Source organism: Anolis sagrei, chromosome 7, assembly GCF_037176765.1.
Source record: "Anolis sagrei isolate rAnoSag1 chromosome 7, rAnoSag1.mat, whole genome shotgun sequence".
NCBI classification, from domain to species: domain Eukaryota; kingdom Metazoa; phylum Chordata; class Lepidosauria; order Squamata; family Dactyloidae; genus Anolis; species Anolis sagrei.
This window is the reverse complement of record NC_090027.1, coordinates 18,194,635-18,216,411: the sequence shown is the minus strand read 5'-3', so window position 1 is coordinate 18,216,411 and position 21,777 is coordinate 18,194,635. Positions and strand designations below refer to the sequence as shown.

General features: G+C 43.8%; 1 protein-coding gene across 1 annotated transcript in view; it reads right to left on the bottom strand.

The window, feature by feature from the left end:
* Positions 1-9,778: 9,778 nt before the first annotated feature.
* Positions 9,779-21,777, bottom strand: part of ESAM (endothelial cell adhesion molecule) — a 125,892-nt gene continuing 113,893 nt past the window's right edge. Inside the window, exons 6-7 of the mRNA XM_060787139.2 lie at positions 18,997-19,135; positions 9,779-14,430 (exon numbers count right to left, since the gene is read on the bottom strand). Of these exons, the coding sequence (XP_060643122.1) occupies positions 13,965-14,430; positions 18,997-19,135 (605 nt within the window). The 3' untranslated portion in view covers positions 9,779-13,964. The remainder of the gene's footprint in view (positions 14,431-18,996; positions 19,136-21,777) is intronic.

Sequence of the window (21,777 nt, the reverse complement as noted above, 5' to 3'; positions counted from 1 at the left end):
TGTAGGTGAACTATAAATCTCAGCAACAACAACTCCCAAATGTCAAGGTCTATTTTCCCTAAACTCCACCAGTGTTCACATTTGGACATATTGAGTATTTGTGCCAAGTTTGGTCCAGATCTATCATTGTTTGAGTCCACAGTACTCTCTGGATGTGGGTGAGCTACAACTCCAAAACTCAACGTCAATGCCCACCAAACCCTTACAGTTTTTTCTGTTGGTCATTGAAGTTCTGAGTGCTAAGTTTGGCTCAATTCCATTGTTGGTGGAGTTCAGAATGCTCTTTGTATGTGGACTATAAATCCCAGCAACTACAACTCCCAAATGTCAAAATCAACCCCCCCCCCTCCAACCCCACTAGTATTCAAACTCGGGTGTATCAGGTATTTGTGCCAAATTTGATCCACTCAATGAAAATACACCAGAAACAGAGGTTGGATGGCCATCTGTCGGGGGTGATTTAAATGCAATTTCCTGCTTCTTGGCAGGGGGTTGGGACTGGATGGCCCATGAAGTCTCTTTACATTACAATTGATAACAGTAGCAAAATTACAGTTATGAAGTAGCAAAAAAAATGATTTTATGTTTGGGGGGGTCACCACAACATAAGGAACTGTATTAAGGGGTCATGGCATTAGGAAGATTGAGAAACACTGCTGTAGTGCAATTAAACCTCATTGTTTTGTCTCACCTGAACCTCCTTCCAGATACACTGCATTGCTTATCTCACCCAGTGTTTTTAAATGTTTTAATCTTTGCAACTGGTCCTGTCCATTGTGTCCAATTATTGTGGTTTTACAAGGGTTGAATAAAAAGTAATGCCCCCACCTTCATAACTCAACAGATGGTAGTACTACTATGCAGCAGGTACTGGCTTGTTCAGTAGACTCTCCTCTACAGTTACATTTTGGCAGGAAGCCTTAGCATTGAATGATTGTGTTGTTAAAGTGCAAAGTATGGAACCCTGCGCAAATGGTTTCTCAATGCGACTTAAGCAACGTGCAGTCATTGAATTCTTGACAGCAGAAGGTGTCACCCCAAAGGAGATTCATCAGAGAAGGCAAGATGTTTATGGTGGTTGTGTTGATTTGAGTACTGTGTGTCGTTGAGCGAGTAAGCTTAAAGATGTTGAGGTTGTTATAGTATATGACTAAGTTTTCGTAAGGAACGTCTCCTGTGTGTGTGTTGAGAAAAAACACCTGGATAACTGTACAACAACAACAACAACAACAACAATTCTTTATTGATTAGTCAATTTTGACCATATCAAAACATATAGAACATACAAAACATACACCCTTGCCCATACGTACAATAAAGCCATATATGAATACAAGGTAATCTTAATAGTATTCGACTTAAAACTGTCTTGAGAGTGATCAAGAGGAAACCTGAGCAGCACAATGGGGAGAGAGAGAAGCCGAAGACTATCCCTGTCTTTGAACCCAAGGAATGCAAATACAAATACAAATCAACACCAAGGAATGCAAATATAAATACAAATCAACACCTATCCTCCTCTTACGAAGGTGGAGGCATTACTTTTCATTCAACCCTTGTATATTGTATTGTGTGTTTACTCTGTATTGTTTTTTGCATTATTATTTTCATTATATTTTATTGCTGTATTTTTTTGTTGTTGTACTAGTTGTACCCACCACTCGTTACTTTGGCCAACCTTCCCTCCCTCTTTCTCTCCTTCTTTCCCTCTTTCCTTCCTTTTCTTCTTTCCTTCTCTCCTTCCTTCTCTACCTCCTTCCTCCCTTCCTTTGCTTTTTGTTTCCATCCTTCCTTCCTTCTCTCATTCCTTCCCTCCCTCTTTCTCTCCTTCTTTCTCTCCTTCCTTCGCTCCCTCTTTCCTTCCTTTCCTGATTTCCTTTCTTCTCTCCTTCCTTCCTTCTCTACCTCTTTCCTTCCTTCCCCCTTACTTTTCCTTCTGTTTTTCTCTTTCCTTCCTTCCTTTGCTCTTTACTTCCATCTCTCTTTTCTTTCTTTCTTTCTTTCTTTCTTTCTTTCTTTCTTTCTTTCTCCCCTTTCTTCCCTCCGTCTTCTTTCTCTTTTTTCTGTACCATCATTTAGCTTTTCGTCATTTAGCTTTTGGGGTTTTTCAAGTCCTTTCCGCTGGTTTTTTTTTGGGGGGGGGGTTATGAGTGATGGTCACTCATTGGTCTGTTAGGGGTATAGTGTCCAAATTTGGTGTCAATTCGTCCAGTGGTTTTTGAGTTATGTCAATCCCACAAACAAACATTACATTTTTATTTATATAGATATTTGCTTTGTTGTAATTATTGGACTTGGCCTCATGTAAGCCGCCCCGAGTCCGCTTGGGGAGATGGTGGCATGGTATAAATTAAATATTATTATTATTATTATTATTATTATTATTATTATCATCATCATCTCAACCACACTCATTGTCCCAGGTTTCATCGGTGAAACGTTGGAGCATAAGAACACCCATGCAAATCTCATCATAGCATATGCCAACCTCTGTAAAGGAAAGTGTTTGGAAATCAATTATTAACATAGCTGGCCAAAACAATGCATTGTATTCACCCTATTCCACACCAGAACAAACAGCACTCCCCAGATAAGCTGAGCACAAGACTGGGGACACCTTTACTAAATAGTTTCCTAAAAGCTTCCCGTGAATTGCATACTCCTTTTAAAAAGGTGTAATCCCAAGTAAAGGCAGATCTTGCCCTCAAAGAGGCTGGAGGCAAGAGATCCAGCCTGAGAGAGGGATCCCAACCTCAGATCCCTCCCAGATCTCTGCTCTTGGAAAGATCCATGCCTCTTCCTTTTCAAAGCCACAGCACAACAATGACAAGAGAGGACTGGTGCGAGTGTTGACTATAGACAGCAGTATAACAAGGCAATTCGAAAAATGATGAAAAAAAAATCTAAGGCTGAGTGAAGGAACGTATCTCTTGCTACAATCCACCTAGGACCCTAAAATCATCCGGGGAGGCCCTGCTCATTGTCCCCCCATTATCGCAATTGTGTTTGGTGGGGGACAAGAGACAGGGCTTTTTTTGTGGTGGCCCCTCAGCTCTGGAACTCCCTCCCAAGTGAAATTAGATCTGCTCCATCTCTCCTGACCTTTTGGAAATCCTGGTTATGGGATCAGGCCTTTGCAGACTAGGCTGACTCACTGGCAAAGCAATGGTTTTAATGGACTTGACGGACTGCTTTTAGGATGATGACTTAAATTGGCGATTGACTGAATGTTTTTATACTGTTTTTATATTGTTTTTTATTTAGGTAAAGGTAAAGGTAGTCCCCTGACATTAAGTCCAGTCATGTCTGACTGGGGTGTGGTGCTCATCTCCATTTCTAAGCCGAAGAGCCAGCGTTGTCCGTAGACACCTCCAAGGTCATGTGGCCGGCATGACTGCATGGAGCGCCGTTACCTTCCCGCCGGAGCGGTATCTATTGATCTACTCACATTTGCATGTTTTCAAACTGCTAGCTTGGCAGAAGCTAGGGCTGACAGCGAAAGCTCACGCCGCTCCCCGGAATCGAACCTGCGACCTTTCGATCAACAAGCTCAGCAGCTCAGTGCTTTAACCCACTGCGCCACCGGGGGCATTTATGCTTTTGGTTGTGGGCATCATGGTGTGCCAGTTGTTGGCCGCCCTGAGTCCCTCTGCGGAGGTCGAGATAGGATGGGATATAAATGTCTGGAATAAATAAATAAATAAATAACCCATTGCACCACCATGGCTGATATGATATTTCAAATCAACTGGTTTGGGACCCACATACCTTCGTGACCGTATCTCTCTCCATGTACCAACACGGGCCCTTCGATCTTCGGGGGAAGTCCTTCTCTCACCCCTCACAATCTCACAAGCTCATCTTGTGGGTACAAGGGAGAGAGCCTTCTCCTCTGTGGCTCCCCGACTTTGGAACTCTTTGCCTGGAGAGATCAGGAAGGCCTCTTCACTAGAAATGTTCAAAAAGAACCTTAAAACCTGGCTCTTCCGCTGCGCCTTTGGTGAGTAGGTGCACACCATGACATTTTGCACCCTTCAACGTTCTTTTTCTGCTATTGGAGCTCGCGCCCTCCAAATGGGAAGTTTAGCCTCACAACTCTGTGTGTTTTTTGAGTTCCCTGTAAATGTCCTGCTCCTATTTTTATCTCATTTTTATCTCATTACAGTCATTACAGTTTATCCTGTATATGTGACCCACCCATTGTTATCGTTATTGTGATTGTGTTTAGAATGTTATTTTATGACTGCATTTTAAATGTAATTTTGATGATGTTGTTGTTGCTTTTGTTTATGCTTTGATTTTATTGCTGTAATATGTTGTCTGGGCTTGGCCCCATGTAAGCCGCTCCGAGTCCCCACCGGGGAGATGGGGCTGGTGTTATCCTACAAAGCCCTAAATGGTTCCGGCCCAAAATACCTTGCAGACCGCATCTCGGCCTACGAGCCCACGAGGGCCTTGAGATCATCCGGGGAGGCCCTTCTCTCGGTCCCGCCTGCCTCACAGGCACGTCTGGCGGGGACGAGAGAACGGGCCTTCTCGGTGGTGGCCCCCCGGCTGTGGAACACTCTCCCTGTTGAAGTGAGACAGGCGCCCTCCTTGATGGCCTTTCGTAGGGGCCTGAAAACATGGCTCTTCGAGCAGGCCTTCAACTGAGTGTATCTTGGAACGACACTGGAATGAACTAGGACTATGAATTTTGGCTATGACCCCAGGACTTGGCGAAGCAGATTTTTAGTATAAGTATATGTTATGTCGTATTGTCTGGTTTGTATTGTCCTGATCTATTGTACACTGTCTTTTCTGTTGTTGTTCACCGCCCCGAGTCGCCCCTGGGCTGAGAGGGGCGGTCAATAAATGCAAAAAATAAATAAATAAATAAATAATAAATATAAATAAAGATTACTATTATTATTATTGGTTTAACATTTATTTTCGGTTACTTTTGTCTCTCAAATTGCGTGGCGCCATGATGTGCAATGTATCCCAATGCACAACAGCCTCAATGTAGCACAACCACCTCAAACTGCAACGTGCCCCAATGCACAACGTATTCAATTGAACAGCGAGAGCTCTCTTTGTGCAAAGGGACATCTTGCACAATGATCTCCGCAATTCACTAGCATGGTTTTATTTATCATCATCATCATCATTTAATAACTTATTAATCGCCCTCCATCCGAGCATGCTCTAGGCGATTTACAGCTAAAATATAAAAGATAAAATACATACATACAAAAATTAAGAATTAACAGAGATCGAATGCTCTAGTAAAAAGCCAGGTCTTAAGTGCGAGAGTAAAAGGCCCTAAGTCACGCATGGCTCTCATGTAGGGTGGCAAGGAATTCCACAAGGCAGGGGAGAAATAGAAAAAGCCCGCCTGCGCCTGGTCCTTTCCAAGTGCACTTCTCTAGGACCCAGTATATGGAGTAAGTCACGTTGGGATGGTCGTTGCGACCTCTGATGATGGGAGAAGGAGAGGCGGTCCCTAAGGTACGATGGACCCTGGCCGTAAAGAGTTGTTCCTTGCAACGTGTTTTTTGCACAAAGGTCAATGGAAAGGCAAAGCCAAGACGTTGGAAATTTAACAAAACCATCCGATTTTGTCACATGGTAACTTTTTGCCCCCATAGGTGAAGTTGACCATGACCCCCCCCCCCCATAAGAGAAAGTAACTTATAGTTTTGCTAAGGGCAAGGACGCCAGGCTGGATAATAAGGGTTAAGCCTTGGTCAGTTTAGTGTGTATCATTTAATCAAGGCTTTATGCTCTATTTTCATATGTTTACAGCAGAAAGTACCCAATTTATTACTGAAATCCACCATTAGGATTTCTGTTTGGCAGACTTTTTAATCATATAACAATGGGGGGAATATGACCTTAGAAAAGTCCTCTTTTCCTCCAAGCCGTTTTTCTTTTAAATCTTTCCAGTAAGGACATTCGCAAACGTTTCCCCTTTGTGCCCTATCTGATTGTAAGAGGAAAACTTGTATTAAGCCATCAATGCTTATCACAGACCGATCTCAGGACAATAAAGTGGCTTCTCTGGAAGGCCGATCCCTGGACTCGATAAGCCTAAGGACATTAAAACTTCATAATCCGCTCCAGAATGCATTGTCTCCCTTCATCCCGCCTCCCTCCCTTCTGATTCGCTGGAGCGTCAAGGCAGCAGGAACCTCCTGATAGACTCTAGCGCCCCACGAAAGCCCTGTGATTGGCCCTGATGCATGGGGGACGGCCAAGCCTCCTCCCAGCTGTTTGTGCATCAGCCAATCCCCTTCGAGCTGGGCGGGAGGGGGGAGCGGGAATTTTGAAACTCACCACTCTGTATTTTTTATAAAAATGGCCTTTACTTCTGTAACCACATGCTCTGCTTGGCGAATGATTGCGGCTCTGCATCCTTTTCAGCTGAATCGCTAATAAACCTCGGTGGCACTTCCTTCAACTTGATGAGACCTTTTATTGGGAAAAGTCAGGGATTGGGTGCTTCTCTGTCTCACCAGGGAAAAAGAACTCTTTGATGAGTCTAATTGGTCTCTGCCTCCTGGCAAAGACCCCTAAATTCCTGCTCTAGTACATAGGTGCCATCTTAGAAATAAATAAAGAACAATGTTTCATAGAAAAACAAATACTTTTAATGGTTGTTTATGAAAAATAATACATTTCGAAACTGTACATACAAAATAATTCAGTGTCTTCCTACCTTCTTGCAGAAGAGAAGGGTCTCAGAGCCAATGAAAAGAAAAGACGCAGCATGAAAATGGTTAGGAGGAAAATAGCCCAAATCCAGACTGTTAGTATCTATAAGTATAAATTATGTACTATAGGTATATTTATCAAAGGAACAAAAAGACAGAGAGTTGCTGATTAAATGTAATAATTGCACAATATGTATGGAAATGCTGAAGGCGCCCTTCCTCCTTTTTACAATAGCCTGAACCAAGGTTACTTTAAATATACAGGTCAGTTGTACAAGCTCTTTTTTGTGTGTCAGAGGCAAATTGGAGTCGCTGTAGGTGTGAGAGAATTTGCCGTCAGCAAGGACATTGCCCAGGGGACATCTGGATGTATTAGCATCCCGTGGGAGGCTTCTCTCATGCCCCCGCATGGGAAGCTGGAGCTGACCAACGGGAGCTCACCCTGTCTTGTGGATTCAAATTGCCTACCTTCAGATCTTTGGGTCAGCAGTTCAGCCGGCAAAAGGGTTTAACTCATTGCGCCATGGGAGCATTGTCCCTAAACTGGGAAAGTGGATTAGATGCATTTCCCAAGTGGATCACAAGGAGGCAGAACATACCAATGAATCCATTCACTGATTCAAAAATAGCAGGTATAATTTTTCAAATTTTAGCACATGGGGTCCAAGTTTATCATAAGATAAGATCATTTAGACGATACAAAAGGCCTAAGTGCTACAAGAGATAGCATATTCCGCTGGCATTGTGTAGGACAGTTGCGTTATTGTAACTGACACAGTTATGTAAAGCTGAATTGCATTGTTGGACAACATTCATATTCTCAAAAGAGGAGTGCAAGTACAGCCAGTAGTATGGCCATTGCACAAGAGTTCTGATGCATAATGTGCCATGATGTGCAATGTATCCCAATGCACAACAGCCTCAATAGAATCATAGAATCATAGAATCATAGAGTTGGAAGAGACCTCATGGGCCATCCAGTCCAACCCCCTGCCAAGAAGCAGGAATATTGCATTCAAATCACCCCTGACAAATGGCCATCCAGCCTCTGCTTAAAAGCTTCCAAAGAAGGCGCCTCCACCACACTCCGGGGCAGAGAGTTCCACTGCTGAACGGCTCTCACAGTCAGGAAGTTCTTCCTAATGTTCAGATGGAATCTCCTCTCTTGTAGTTTGAAGCCATTGTTCCGTGTCCTAGTCTCCAAGGAAGCAGAAAACAAGCTTGCTCCCTCCTCCCTGTGGCTTCCTCTCACATATTTATACATGGCTATCATATCTCCTCTCAGCCTTCTCTTCTTCAGGCTAAACATGCCCAGTTCCCTAAGCCGCTCCTCATAGGGCTTGTTCTCCAGACCCTTGATCATTTTAGTCGCCCTCCTCTGGACACTTTCCAGCTTGTCAACATCTCTCTTGAATTGTGGTGCCCAGAATTGGACACAATATTCCAGATGTGGTCTAACCAAAGCAGAATAGAGGGGTAGCATTACTTCCTTAGATCTAGACACTATGCTTCTATTGATGCAGGCCAAAATCCCATTGGCTTTTTTTGCTACCACATCACAAAAAAAGCCAATGGGATTTTGGCCTGCATCAATAGAAGCATAGTGTCTAGATCTAAGGAAGTAATGCAATGTACCACAACCATCTCAAATTGCAATGTGACCCAACACACAACATATTTAATTGAACAGCAGGAGCCCTCTTTGTGCAAAGGGACAATTCACTAGCATGGTTGTGTATAATGTCAGTAATGTACAGTCACCACCATAATGCAACATACCATAGCCTCTTTCTGGACTACAGCTCCCAGAAACCCTCTAGTTTCAACTTTTGGAGCTTTGGGCTCTAACTTTCCCAAGCTCTGATTCAGAGCGAGATGGGAAAAACTTGTTTCCATTCCTCTCATCTTCTCATCTTTCTAGTCTCAGATTTCTTCCACTCAACTTCTACAATGGTTTTGACTTAAAATAAGAAGTCTGCATGAAATTTCACATGCATTTTCAAGCACATATCTCCTAATATATACATTTGTGCACATAACCTTCTCTACTGCTTCAGCAAACAATTTCTTTCGCATATTATTTTGGTACATTTTCCTCAATATTATATGTGCCTTTATGTGCTTTTTTTAAAACTTGGAGAACTGCATCTCAAAATTTGGAGATGTGTTTTAGTACTGAAAGAAAATGGCATTTTGTTTCCTATACTGATGTGAGAAATGTGTGTTTGGTCAAAATAAAAACATCAGCAAATGTACCCCCGAAACCATACTTCAAAGGTTGCCCATACAAGACCCAAAAAGGTTGCCGAACAGGACCAAAGTATGTTCACAGATATATTTCTATGACATCTCTTTGAAGCACAATGCATTGCAAAACGGATTATAAAAACCTTTTTGGGAGACTTACAGCTTTAACTTGTTTTAAATGGTAAGAACTGGTGGCTTCCTCTGGAAAGTCTAAGGCCCCTTCTATAGGTAAAGTTTTCCCCTGACATTAAGTCCAGTCATGTCCAACTCTGGGGGTTGGTTGGTGCTCTTATCCATTTCTAAGCCGAAGAGCCGGCGTTGTCCATAGACACCTCCAAGGTCATGTGGTCAGCATGACTACATGGAGTGCCATTACCTTCCTGCCAGAGTGGTACCTATTGATCTACTCACATTTGCATGTTTCTGAACTGCTAGGTTAGTAGAAGCTGAGGCTGACAGCAGAAGCTCACCCTGCTCTCCGGATTCGAACCTGCGACCTTTGGGTCAACAAGTTTAGCAGCTCAGTGGTTTAACCCATTGTGCCACCGGGGGCTCCTAAGGCCCCTTCTATGGAAATATAAAATCCAGATTATCTGCTTTGAACTGTATTATATAGTAGGCTTGGGCAATCCATGGTTCTAAATGGTTCTAAAGTACTTACAAAACTAAAGTTCTGGTGGTGAAAATTTCAGAACTCTAACAAAACTCTCAAAATTTCATAATAAATGGCAGTTCCTAATTGGTTCTGTCATTAAAATCACCAATAATGAAATAATAATTAAATTTTGAAAGTTTTGTTAGAGTTCTGAAATTTTCGCCACCAGAACTTTAGTTTTGTAAGTACTTTAGAACCATTTAGAACCATGGATTGCCCAAGCCTATTATATAGCACTGTAGACTCAGGCAATCTAGTTCAAAGCAGATAATATGTATAATCTGCTTTGATAATCTGGATTATATCACAGTGTAGAAGGGGCCTAAGAGACCAGGAAAAATCTATGGTATGGGGATGACGTTGTTTGGCTTAGAAATGAAACAATCACATCTAAACTAATTCTTGGTGATGATGCATACTGATACCTTTGGACAAATTATAGATATTATAGAATCATAGAATCAAAGCGTTGGAAGAGACCTCATGGGCCATCCAGTCCAACCCCCTGCCAAGAAGCAGGAATATTGCATTAAAAGCACCCTTGACAGATGGCCATCCAGCCTCTGTTTAAAAGCTTCCAAAGAAGGAGCCTCCACCACACTCCGGGGCAGAGAGTTCCACTGCTGAACGACTCTCACAGTCAGGAAGTTTTTTCTCATGTTCAGATGGTCACTACAAGAGCTAGTGACCAGAAACCACTTGTCTCATGCATTTTAATGCACCAACTCTCTTGGAATTTCTTAACCAAACAGTGGCCATTTTATCTTTGCATTCCTGCAAAAACAAAGAATGCAAAATGGGTTTTTGGAGACATTGGAAAGGGGTTTTCCAAATTAAAACATCAGGGTTGGTGACATTTCTCTATCAGCTTTAAACTCTGCTGGATGAAGACCCAAGGAAAGACTATTCCCTTCCATTTTTAATAGCATCTAGCACCCAAAGAACAATGTGTGCACAAGGCAGGACATGTCATTTCTGGACTCTAGCTCCCATAAACCTCTTAGAATCATGAATCATAGAGTTGGAAGAGACCTCATGGGCCATCCAGTCCAACATCCTGCCAAGAAGCAGGAAATTTGCATTCAAACCATCCCTGACAGATGGCCATCCAGCTTCTGTTTAAAAGATTCCAAGGAAGGAGCCTCCACCACACTCCAGGGCAGAGAGTTCCACTGCTGAACGACTCTCACAGTCAGGAAGTTCTTCCTCATGTACAGATAGAATCTACTTTCTTGTAGTTTGAAGCCATTGTTTCACGTCCTAGTCTCCAGGGAAGCAAAAAACAAGCTTGCTCCCTCCTCCCTGTGGCTTCCTCCCACATATTTATACATGGTTATCATATCTCTTCTCAGCCTTCTCTTCTTCAAGCTAAACATGCCCAGCTCCTTAAGCCGCTCCTCATTGGGCTTGTTCTCCAGACCCTTGATCATTTTAGTTGCCCTCCTCTGGACACATTCCAGTTTGTCAATATCTCTCTTCAAATGTGGTGCCCAGAATTGGACACAATATTCCAGGTGTGGTCTAACCAAGGCGGAATAGAGGGGTAGCATTACTTCCAGAAACAGTTGTTGTAAGGATCAACCCCAAATCCAAGACTTCAAGGGAACGCTCAAAATACATATATAATATGTATACATATATAATATGTATACATATGCATACATTTTGCCAATTCCTGCCACCAAAATCCTAGCCTGAGACTCTATCTGGGAAACCACCAGAGAGATGCATTTTCTCTAAATTCGAATAGATCCAACAGTTGCCAAAAGGGACAAGGCTTGTCAGCCAAGCCCTATAACCCAGAATATCAAGGCAGAAAATTCCACAGTATCTGCTTTGAACTGGGTTATTTGAGTCCACACTGCAATTTATTCCAGTTCAGAACAGAAAATGTGGGATATTATTCAGCTGTGGGGAAGGAGTCTATGTCTCAGTCTAAAGGTGTCTATCACTTTACTTGAGCTTGATTGATCCTTGGAGTAACCCAGGCTGTTATGCTGAATCTGAGGGCTAGCCTAGGTTCTGGACCAAGCAAGGGTTCTTCAAGATATTTTCAAAGGCTGAGCTTACTTCAGACTAGATTTTAAGAAGCCCTGACTAGTTTACAACCACCACTTGGCTGTGCCCACTGCCTAAAAGGGAACCAAAGTCAACAGAATAATGCCATTAGGTAATTGGATTGTTGTAGGTTTTTCAGGCTGTATGGCAATGTTCTAGAGGCATTCTCTCCTGACGTTTCGCCTGCATCTATGCCAAGCATCCTCAGAGGTAGTGAGGTCTGTTGGAACTAGGAAAGTGGATTTATATATCTGTGGAATGACCAGGGTGGGACAAAGAAGTCTTGTCTGTTGGAGCTAGGTGTGAATGTTTCAACTGACCACCTTGATTAGCATTTGATGGCCTGGCAATGCCTAGGGCAATCTTTTGTTGAGAGGTGATTAGATGTCCTTGTTTGTTTCCTCTCTGTTGTTTTGCTGTTGTAATTTTAGACTTTTTTTAAATACTGATAGCCAGATATTGTTCATTTTCATGCTTTCCTCCTTTCTGTTGGATGAGAATGCCTCTAGAACAGTGTTTCTCAACCTGGGGGTCGGGACCCCTGAGGGGGTCGCGAGGGAGTGTCAGAGGGGTCACCAAAGACCAGAAGAAAACACAGCATTTTGTGATAGTCATGGGGATTCCACGTGGGAAGTTTGAGCCAATTCTATCGGTGGAGTTCAGAATGTTCTTTGATTGTAATGAACTATAAATCCCAGCAACTACAACTCCCAAATGTCAAGATCTATTTTCCCCAGATTCCACCAGTGTTAACATTTGGGCATATTGAGTATTCATTCCAGGTTTGGTCCAGATCCACCGTTGCGTGAGTCCACAGTGCTCTCTGGATATAGGTGAACTACAACTTCCAAACTCAAGGTCAATGCCCATCAAACCCTTCCAGTGTTTTCCATTGGTCATGGGAGCCAAGTTTGGTTGAAATCCATTGCTGGTGGAGTTCAGACTTCTCTTTGATTATAAGTGAACTATAAATCCCAGCAACTACAACTCCCAAATTACAAAATCAAACCTCCCCCAACCCCACTAGCATTCACATTTGGGTGTATTGGGTATTTGTGCCCAGTTTGGCCCAGTGAATGAAAATACACCCTGCATATCAGATGTTTACATTATGATTTATAACATTAGTAAAATGACTGTTATGAAGTAGCAACGAAAACAATATTATGTTTGGGGGTCACCACAACATGAGGGACTGTATTAAGGGGTCATGGCATTAGGAAGGTTGAGAACCACTGCTCTAGAACATGGCCATATAGCCCAAAAAAACCTACAACAACCCATTGATTCCAGCCATGAAAGCCTAGGTAATTGCTCAGAGAGCTGGTGAGCCCTTTTCTCTGGATGTCTTCAAAAACAAGTTGGACAACAAGGGACATCTGGGAATGTTTTAGCTGGAGATCCTGCATTGAGCAAGGTTTGGGACTAGATGGCACATGAGGCACCTTCCAACTCTGTGATTCTATGACCTTATGACTCTGGACCGTATCACAACTTATACCAATTTAATAGTAATATGAACTTCAAAATATAGAGCTATACATAACATGGTAAGCATGACATGTAACCCAAATGATGGAAAGGATAAACATTAGCATGGAGATTTTCCACATGATTGTGCCAAGAGATGGAGTGAGAAATTTTCCAATACAAGCTTAGGTGAAATTCTGACACAAAGAACTATTTTAGTCCTGTAGGGATAGATTTCCATGGTAACATACCATTTCCACCATCCAGTTTTACTCAACCTTGATCTCTGTGTGTGAAATCCAGATTTGGGATTGAAGATAAAAGAGTTAACAGATCTATTCTGTTGTGAACCGCCGTGAGTCGCCTTCGGGCTGAGAACAGCGGTATATAAGCAAAGTAAATATTCTCCAGCCCTTTCTTCCAAGCCAAGGCAACTAATCCCAGCCCTTTTTTTTCAATAACAAGATATAAATGCAATGCAAGGGGGAAAGAAAGAAATCATTTGTATTTCTTTATGAAAACACAGTCTCTGCTGTCACGTCGGCTCCTGGAGGGGATAGGGGCATGGATGGGATTGGTGCACTAAGAGGGAAAGCAAATTCTGAAAGGTAACAGAAGATGATTGGTTACAAAAAGCCCATCTCCAAAGATGTCCCATTGGATGGAGAAGCTATGAAAATGGTTCTTTTGGAGGACACACCCACAAACGCTCACACACTGGCACTCTGAAGGCAGACGGAAAGGCAGGCAGCACGGAGCAAGCGTTTCCAGTCTTTCTGCTTCGTGTGGGAGTGGTAGAGCGGCTTGCTGCGCAGCGTACTGCAAAAGTCTCTGAACATTCACACCAAGGATCCTGCTTGGCTCTGTGCAGGCACCATGACGGGCACCGCCCCCATTCGGCCCAGGGTGGACGTGCTGAGCCCCTGAGGGGCAGCAGCCTCCTGATGTCGGGGGGCTTGCGGTTGCGCCCCATTTGTCCTGTGGAGAGTGCTCCGGTGGGTTGGCACATTGACATGGTGGCAATGGACCCCATTGACCATGGGCGGAAAGTAGAGGGGCAACGATTGGCTGGAGAGGCTGGGTGTTGGTGTGAGTGTTCCACTCCTGGGGTTGCTGAAAGGCGGCTTGAAGCCCACTGTGCTGCCCGTGGCAGTGGTGATGGACGCCGTGTCTGAGGCAGGCTTGGAGGCATAGAGTTTGTGATCCCGGGTGGTACTCAGAGATGACAAAGTGCCATTTTTGGAAACCACGTCAGAACCAGGGCCTTTTGCCCAGGAAAGTGTCTTTGGGGCAACAGCATCTTCCCTGTAAGAGGAGAGAGAGCAAATGTTAAATGATGAGTGAGAAGCATATCTGTCCGAACGTATCTCCTACATCCCACCTCGGAGTTTAAGATCTTCTGGGGAGACTCTGCTCTTGGCCCCGCCTCTGTCTCAAACAGGCTTGGCGGGGACAAGGGACAGTGTTGCAGCTCAGAATAGTCACCTTGCTCCAAACACCAAACCACACAAAGGCTGAAGATTTTGTAGTTTATTGAAGAAAGGGAAAGTCTTAAATGCAAAAGTAAGTTTCAAAAGTTCAATAGCAAACAGCATGAAGCATAATCCAAAGAACACTGATCAACAAGATTCCGTGACAGCAAGACAGAGTCCCAGGAAGCCAAGAACATTGCCCAAAAGTCAAGGCAATCCAAAGAAGTTACCAAGTTAACACTTTGAAAAACTAGCCCTCGAAACAGCAACCAAAAAGCCCACGATATGGTTCAGATATGTGGATGACACCTTCACTATTTGGAGCCATGGAGAAGAAGAACTCAACAGGTTCCTGGAACATCTTAACAGCATCCACCCAAACATCCAATTCACCATGGAAAAAGAAAATGAAGGAAGACTGCCTTTTCTAGATGTCCTAGTCATCCGCAAACCAGATCAACCATTGGGTCACACCGTTTACAGAAAACCCACACACACGGATAGATATCTATATAAAAACTCCAACCATCACCCAAGTCAAAAAAGAAGCACAATTAAAGCCTTGGCAGACCGTGCAAAAATAATCTGCGAACCCCTCCTTCTCCAAGATGAACTGAACCACCTCAACTGGGCTCTACAGGCCAATGGATACTCCACCTCAGACATCAGAAGAACTGCAAGACCAAGAACAAACCGAACAAACCACGAGAGTAAAGATGAAGATCCACCCAGAGGAAAAGTGTTCTTGCCATACATCAAGGGAACCACTGACCGCATAGGAAAACTGATGAGGAAACACAACATACAAACCACTTACAGACCCACCAAGAAAATCCAACAAATGCTACGTTCAGCAAAGGACAAGAGGGATCCTCTCACCTCTGCAGGAGTCTACCGTGTACCATGCAGCTGTGGACAAGTCTACATAGGGACCACCAAACGCAGCGCCCAGACACGCATCAAGGAACATGAAAGGCACTGCAGACTACTCCAACCAGAGAAATCAGCCATAGCAGAGCACCTGATGAACCAACCTGGACACAGCATATTATTTGAGAACACAGAAGTGCTGGACCACTCTCACAACCACCATGTCAGACTGCACAGAGAAGCCATGGAAATCCACAAGCATGTGGACAATTTGAACAGAAAGGAATAGACCATGAAAATGAACAAAATCTGGCTATCAGTATTAAAGGACTCAAAAATCACAACAGCAAAACAACAGAGGGGAAACAAACAGGCATATAAAATCACTCTCCACAAGGGATCCCCCGGGCACTTCCAAGCCATTGAATGCTAATCAAGGTGATCAGCTGAAACATTCACACCTAGCCCCAGCAGACAAAAGTCCTTTGTCTCACCCTGGTCATTCCACAGATATATAAACCCATTTTTCCTACTTCCAACAGACCTACTACCTCTGAGGATGCTTGCCATAGATGCAGGCAAAACGTCAGGAGAAAAATTGCCTCCAGAATATGGCCATATAGCCCGGAAAAACTTACAACAACCCAGTTACCAGGTTGTTCGCAGAAGTTGTACTGACAAAGATTTGCCTTTAAACACCCCGTTTAATATACTTTCCCAGCATGAACGCATTCCGTTGACCCCTAACCTAGCCAAGACCCCTGACTTGGCCACGGTAGTCCACGCTCTGGTTACATCCTGTATAGACTACTGCAACGCCCTCTATGTGGGGTTGCCTTTGAAGACTGCTCGGAAGCTTCAAATGGTCCATTGTTCAGCAGCCAGGTTGCTAACAGGAACGGCACTCAGGGAGCATACAACTCCTCTGATGCGCCAGCTCCACTGGCTGCCAGTTTGCTACCAGGCACAATTCAAAGTGCTGGTGTTGGCCTATAAAGCCCTAATCGGTTCTGGCCCTACTTACCTCTCCAAACGCATCTTCTCCTATGAACCGACTAGGACACTAAGAGCATCTGGGGAGGCCCTGCTCTCGGTCCCGCCTGCATCACAGGCGCGCTTGGCGGGGACGAGAGACAGGGCCTTCTCAGTGGTGGCCCCTCGGCTATGGAACACCCTGCCTGCAGATATCAGATCGGCCCCCTCCCTGCTGGCGTTTCGGAGGAAAGTGAAGACCTGGCTGTTCGAACAAGCATTTGATTAAACAGTGTAATTGAACATAGGAATACGGAATAATGGATGATGAGACTGGATTCTGATTTTACTGTTGAGGCGCTAATGATTGTTATACTGATGTTTAATGATTTATGTTACAATTGTTTTTAATTGCCCTATACTTGTCTCGTGATGTTTTGCATCGATGTTGTTCACTGCTTTGAGTCGCCTGAGGGCTGAGAAAAGCGGTATATAAATAAAGTAAATAAATAAATAACCTCCCTCTTGTTAGCAAGCCTCGCACTGTAGCGAACTTTGAATTGTAAGTGATCCTCCCTATCTAAATCTTCATAGCTCTCAAGGTCAGATAGCTCGTTAGGTGCCTGAGAATTGTCAGGCTGGGAGCCATCCTCCTCAATCTGCACCTGGATAGTTTCACTAGCATCGGAAACATCATCTGAAACATTCCTTGCCATGGGAAACTGAACCTCCTCAGATTCTTCTTCAAAAACAACAGGAACATCTTCATGAATCTGAATCCCATCACCTTCTGCCTGAGGCTCCAGCTGAGCCACAACAGACAGGGCCTTCTCGGTGGTAGCCCCCCTGCCAGTGGAACTCACTCCCCAGGGAAATTAGGTCATCTTCATCCCTCCCCACCTTTAGAAAAAAAGTTAAAAATGTGGATGTGGGACCAAGCCTTCGGGTAATTAAGCGGACAATGACAATGAATATTGACAATGACTTGAAAATGGATTATGTATAAAGTTGATGGAGCATCCAACCAAGGTTTTCAGCTAATAATGATCACCAGAGTGGTAATTCTTAGTAGATTCTATTTAATTAATTAATTAATTAATTAATTACTTTATTTCTATACCGCTTTTCTCAGCCCTCAGGCGACTCAAAGCGGTGAACAACATTGATACAAAACATCATGAGACAAGTATAGGGCAATTCAAAACAATTGTAACATAAATCATTAAACATCCGTATAACAATCATTAGCGCCTCAACAGTAAAATCAGAATCCAGTCTCATCATTCATTATTCCGTATTCCTATGTTCAATTACACTGTTTAATCAAATGCTTGTTCGAACAGCCAGGTCTTCACTTTCCTCTGAAACGCCAGCAGGGAGGGGGCCGATCTGATATCTGCAGGCAGGGCGTTCCACAGCCGAGGGGCCACCACTGAGAAGGCCCTGTCTCTCGTCCCCGCAAAGCGCTCCTGTGATGCAGGCGGGACAGAGAGTAGGGCCTCCCCAGATGATCTTAGTGTCCTAGCCGGTTCATAGGAGGAGATGCATTCGGAGAGGTAAAGGGCCAGAACCATTTAGGGCTTTATAGGCTAACGACAGCACTTTGAATTGTGCCCGGTAGCAAACTGGCAGCCAGTGGAGCTGGCGCAACAAAGGAGTAGTATGCTCCCTGAGTGCTGCTCCTGTTAGCAACCTGGCTGCCGAACGCTGGACCATTTGAAACTTCCGAGCAGTCTTCAAAGGCAACCCCACGTAGAGAGCGTTGCAGTAGTCTATACGGAATGTAACCAGAGCGTGGACTACCGTGGCCAAGTCAGACTTCCCAAGGTACGGGCGCAGCTGGCGCACAAGTTTTAACTGTGCAAATGCTCCCCTGGTCACCACTGAAACCTGGGGTTCCAGGCTCAGCGACTAGTCCAAGATCACACCCAAGCTGCGAACCTGCGCCTTCAGGGGGAGTGTGACCCCGTCCAACACAGGCTGTAACCCTATGCCCTGTTCGGCCTTGCGACTGACCAGGAGTGCCTCTGTCTTGTCTGAATTCAATTTCAATTTGTTCGCCCTCATCCAGACCGTCACAACGGCCAAGCACCGGTTCAGGACCTGAACAGCCTCCTTAGTAGCAGGTGGAAAGGAGTGACAGAGTTGGACATCATCCGCGTACAGATGACATCACACCCCGAAACTCTGGATGGTCTCTCCCAGCGGCTTCATGTAGATGTTAAACAACATGGGAGACAATATTGATCCCTGTGGAACCCCACAAGACAATGGTTGTGGGGCAGAACAGGAGTTCCCCAGCAACACCTTCTGAGATCGACCCTTTAGGAAGGACTGGAGCCACTGCAGAAGAGTGCCTCCAAGGCCCATTCCCGCGAGGCGTCCCAGAAGGATACCGTGGTGCATCCCCCCCCCCCCCCCCCACACACACACACACAAGGGGTTGAGAAGGATGGAATAAAAATATTCAAAATAAATAAATAAATAAAATAAGAAGGTTAGGATGGGTGTGTTCCTTACATCTGTCTTATAGTGTGTCAAACGTTTGGCAACTTACCGGATTTCATTAGCCATTTCCTCTTGGGCCTCTTTTTTCCTCTTTCGATAAGCCATCATCTGAAGCAGAAACAAGATGATCAGGCCAAGTCCAATGAGAGTTCCCACCACTGCACCAGCCACCACTGCTGCATTGAACGCTGCAAACGGAGCCACAACAGAGAAGATAAGGGAAGAAAAAGATTGTTAGAGGGGAAGATAACATATTCCATAACCAGATCCTGAATTGTACAATGGGTCAGTAACATCACAAGGCTGGATATATGCTCTCTTATTCAGTTCAGACATGCACTGATATTATTTGATGACCCACAGCTGTATAGGTTCATTTAGGCATTTGTCCCTTTGACTGAAATATCAGGCTTATAGAACCATGGAATTATAGAATTGGAAAAGACTATATGGGCTATCTAGTCCAACTCCCTACTACAGTGGTTCTCAACCTGGGCCCCCCAGATGTTTTTGGCCTACAATTCCCAGAAATCCTAACAACTGGTAAACTGACTGGGATTCCTGGGAGTTGTAGGCCAAAAACATCTGGGGACCCAAGGTTGAGAAGCACTGCCCAACTATGCACAATCTGTTCACCAAATTGGGTTGCCAACTTATTTATCAGCCAACTAGCTGTACCCGCCATGATTTGCTGTGACCAACCTTCCCTCCCTCTATCTCTCCTTTCTTTCTCTCATTCCTTCCCTTTTTAGTATCTTTTTGCTTTTTAGACTTTTTAAGTCCTTTCTGCCATGCTTTCCAGTGTTTTTATAAGTGATGGTCACTTATTGGCCTGAGAGGTGTATTATGTCCAAATTTGGTGTCAATTCGTCCAGTGGTTTTTGAGTTATGTTAATCTTACAAACGAATCATAACCTTTTTTTATATAGATTAGCTGTCCCCTGCCACGCGTTGCTGTGGCCCAGTCTGGTGATCTGGAAAATAAAGTAACGTGAAAGTGTTGGTTTCCAATATATGCAATTTCTTAATGCTTGTGGGTAAACAGTATTTCTTGTTTTTCTTTGTCAGTGTTGATGTGGAGAGTGTCTGGTTTGCCTTCTCTGGAACATGCAACAGATAATTGTACTTGTCTAGGGGTCCCTTTCAAATCTACGATACCATATCTCTCTCTCTCTGTGAATCATATATATCTATCTATATCTATGGCTGGATGGGTCTTTGTCAGGAGGGCTTTGATTATGTTTTCTTGCCCCGGTGAAGGGAATTGGATTGGATGGCATAAAGCATTTTTTGTTGGTCATGGGGGTTCTGTGTCAGAAGTTTGCCCCAATTCTGTCGTTGGTGGGGTTCAGAATGCTCTTTGATTGTAGGTGAACTATAAATCCCAGTAACTACAACTCCCAAATGTCAGGGTCTATTTCTCTCAAACTCCACTAGTGTTCACATTTGTGTATATGGAGTATCCATGCCAAGTTTGGTCCAGATCCATCATTGTTTGAGTCCACAGTGCTCTCTGGATGTAGGTGAACTACAACTCCCAAACTCAAGGTCAATTTATTTATTTATTTACTTTACTTTACTTTACTTTACTTTACTTATATACCGCTGTTCTCAGCCCGGAGGCGACTCACAGCGGTTCACAACACACAAGAACAGCAAAATTCAATGCACCAATATAAAAAACAGTTAACAACCTAACCTAATACACAATTAGTACACAATTACTATAATAACCATTAACTAGCGTCTCATCACTAAAAAACATGATCCAGATTCGTCATCCATTGTTCCATTCCTATGTCATTACCATTCATTGCACTAATTATTCGAACGCCTGCACAAATAACGAGGTCTTTACTTTTTTGCGGAATACCATTAGAGATGGTGCTAGTCTAATGTCTGTGGGAAGGGTGTTCCATAGCTGGGGAGCCACCACCGAGAAGGCCCTATCTCTCGTCCCCGCCAGACGTGCTTGTGAAGCTGGCGGGATTGAGAGCAGGGCCTCCCCGGAAGATCTCAAAGTCCTGGTGGGTTCATAGGCAGAGATGCGGTCGGATAGGTATCTTGGGCCGGAACCCTTCTAGTGTTGTCATGGGAGTCCTGTGTGCCATGATTGGTTCAATTCCATCATTGGTGGAGTTCAGAATGCTCTTTGATTGTATGTTAACTATCAATCCCAGCAACTACAGCTCCCAAATGACAAAATCAATTTGTTTTAAGTGATGGCCACTCCTTGGGTGTGTAGGTGTCTTGTGTCCAAATTTGGTGTCAATTACCCCAGTGGTTTTTGAGTTCTGTTAATCCCACAAACGAACATTACATTTTTATTTATATAGATAATAACTATTCAAATACAGATAAACACATCATTAGCAAAAGCAAATAACCAAGCTAAACACACACAAGGCTCAATTGATCTCCAACTCAAAAGAAATTAAAATAGAATACTAGAAACAAATTTGGGTGGCAAGGAGTGCAGAAAGAGCACCTAATAATTTGGCAGAAGGTGCAGCTTGTTGGAGCGGTGGGGATTCAAAGCTTTTCTCTTGACACCAGTCATTCTGTTCTGCTATGAGGAATGTTCCTGAGCTGAACCTGTCTGCATTGTAATAGCAGTCAAAAGCATCTGCCAAGCTTCTCAGAAACATGTACCACTTGATACCAAATCAAGCCATTTGTTCTTCCAAGCCTGTACTTTCTTCATGTGAATTGCTAAATGGAAGTTTGATGGCAGAAGGTAGCATTTCCTATCTTCATGGCTGATCCTTAAAAGTGTGGAGAGAAATGAATTTGGAAAAGCAAATGATTATGGAAGGGCAAAACACCCTAT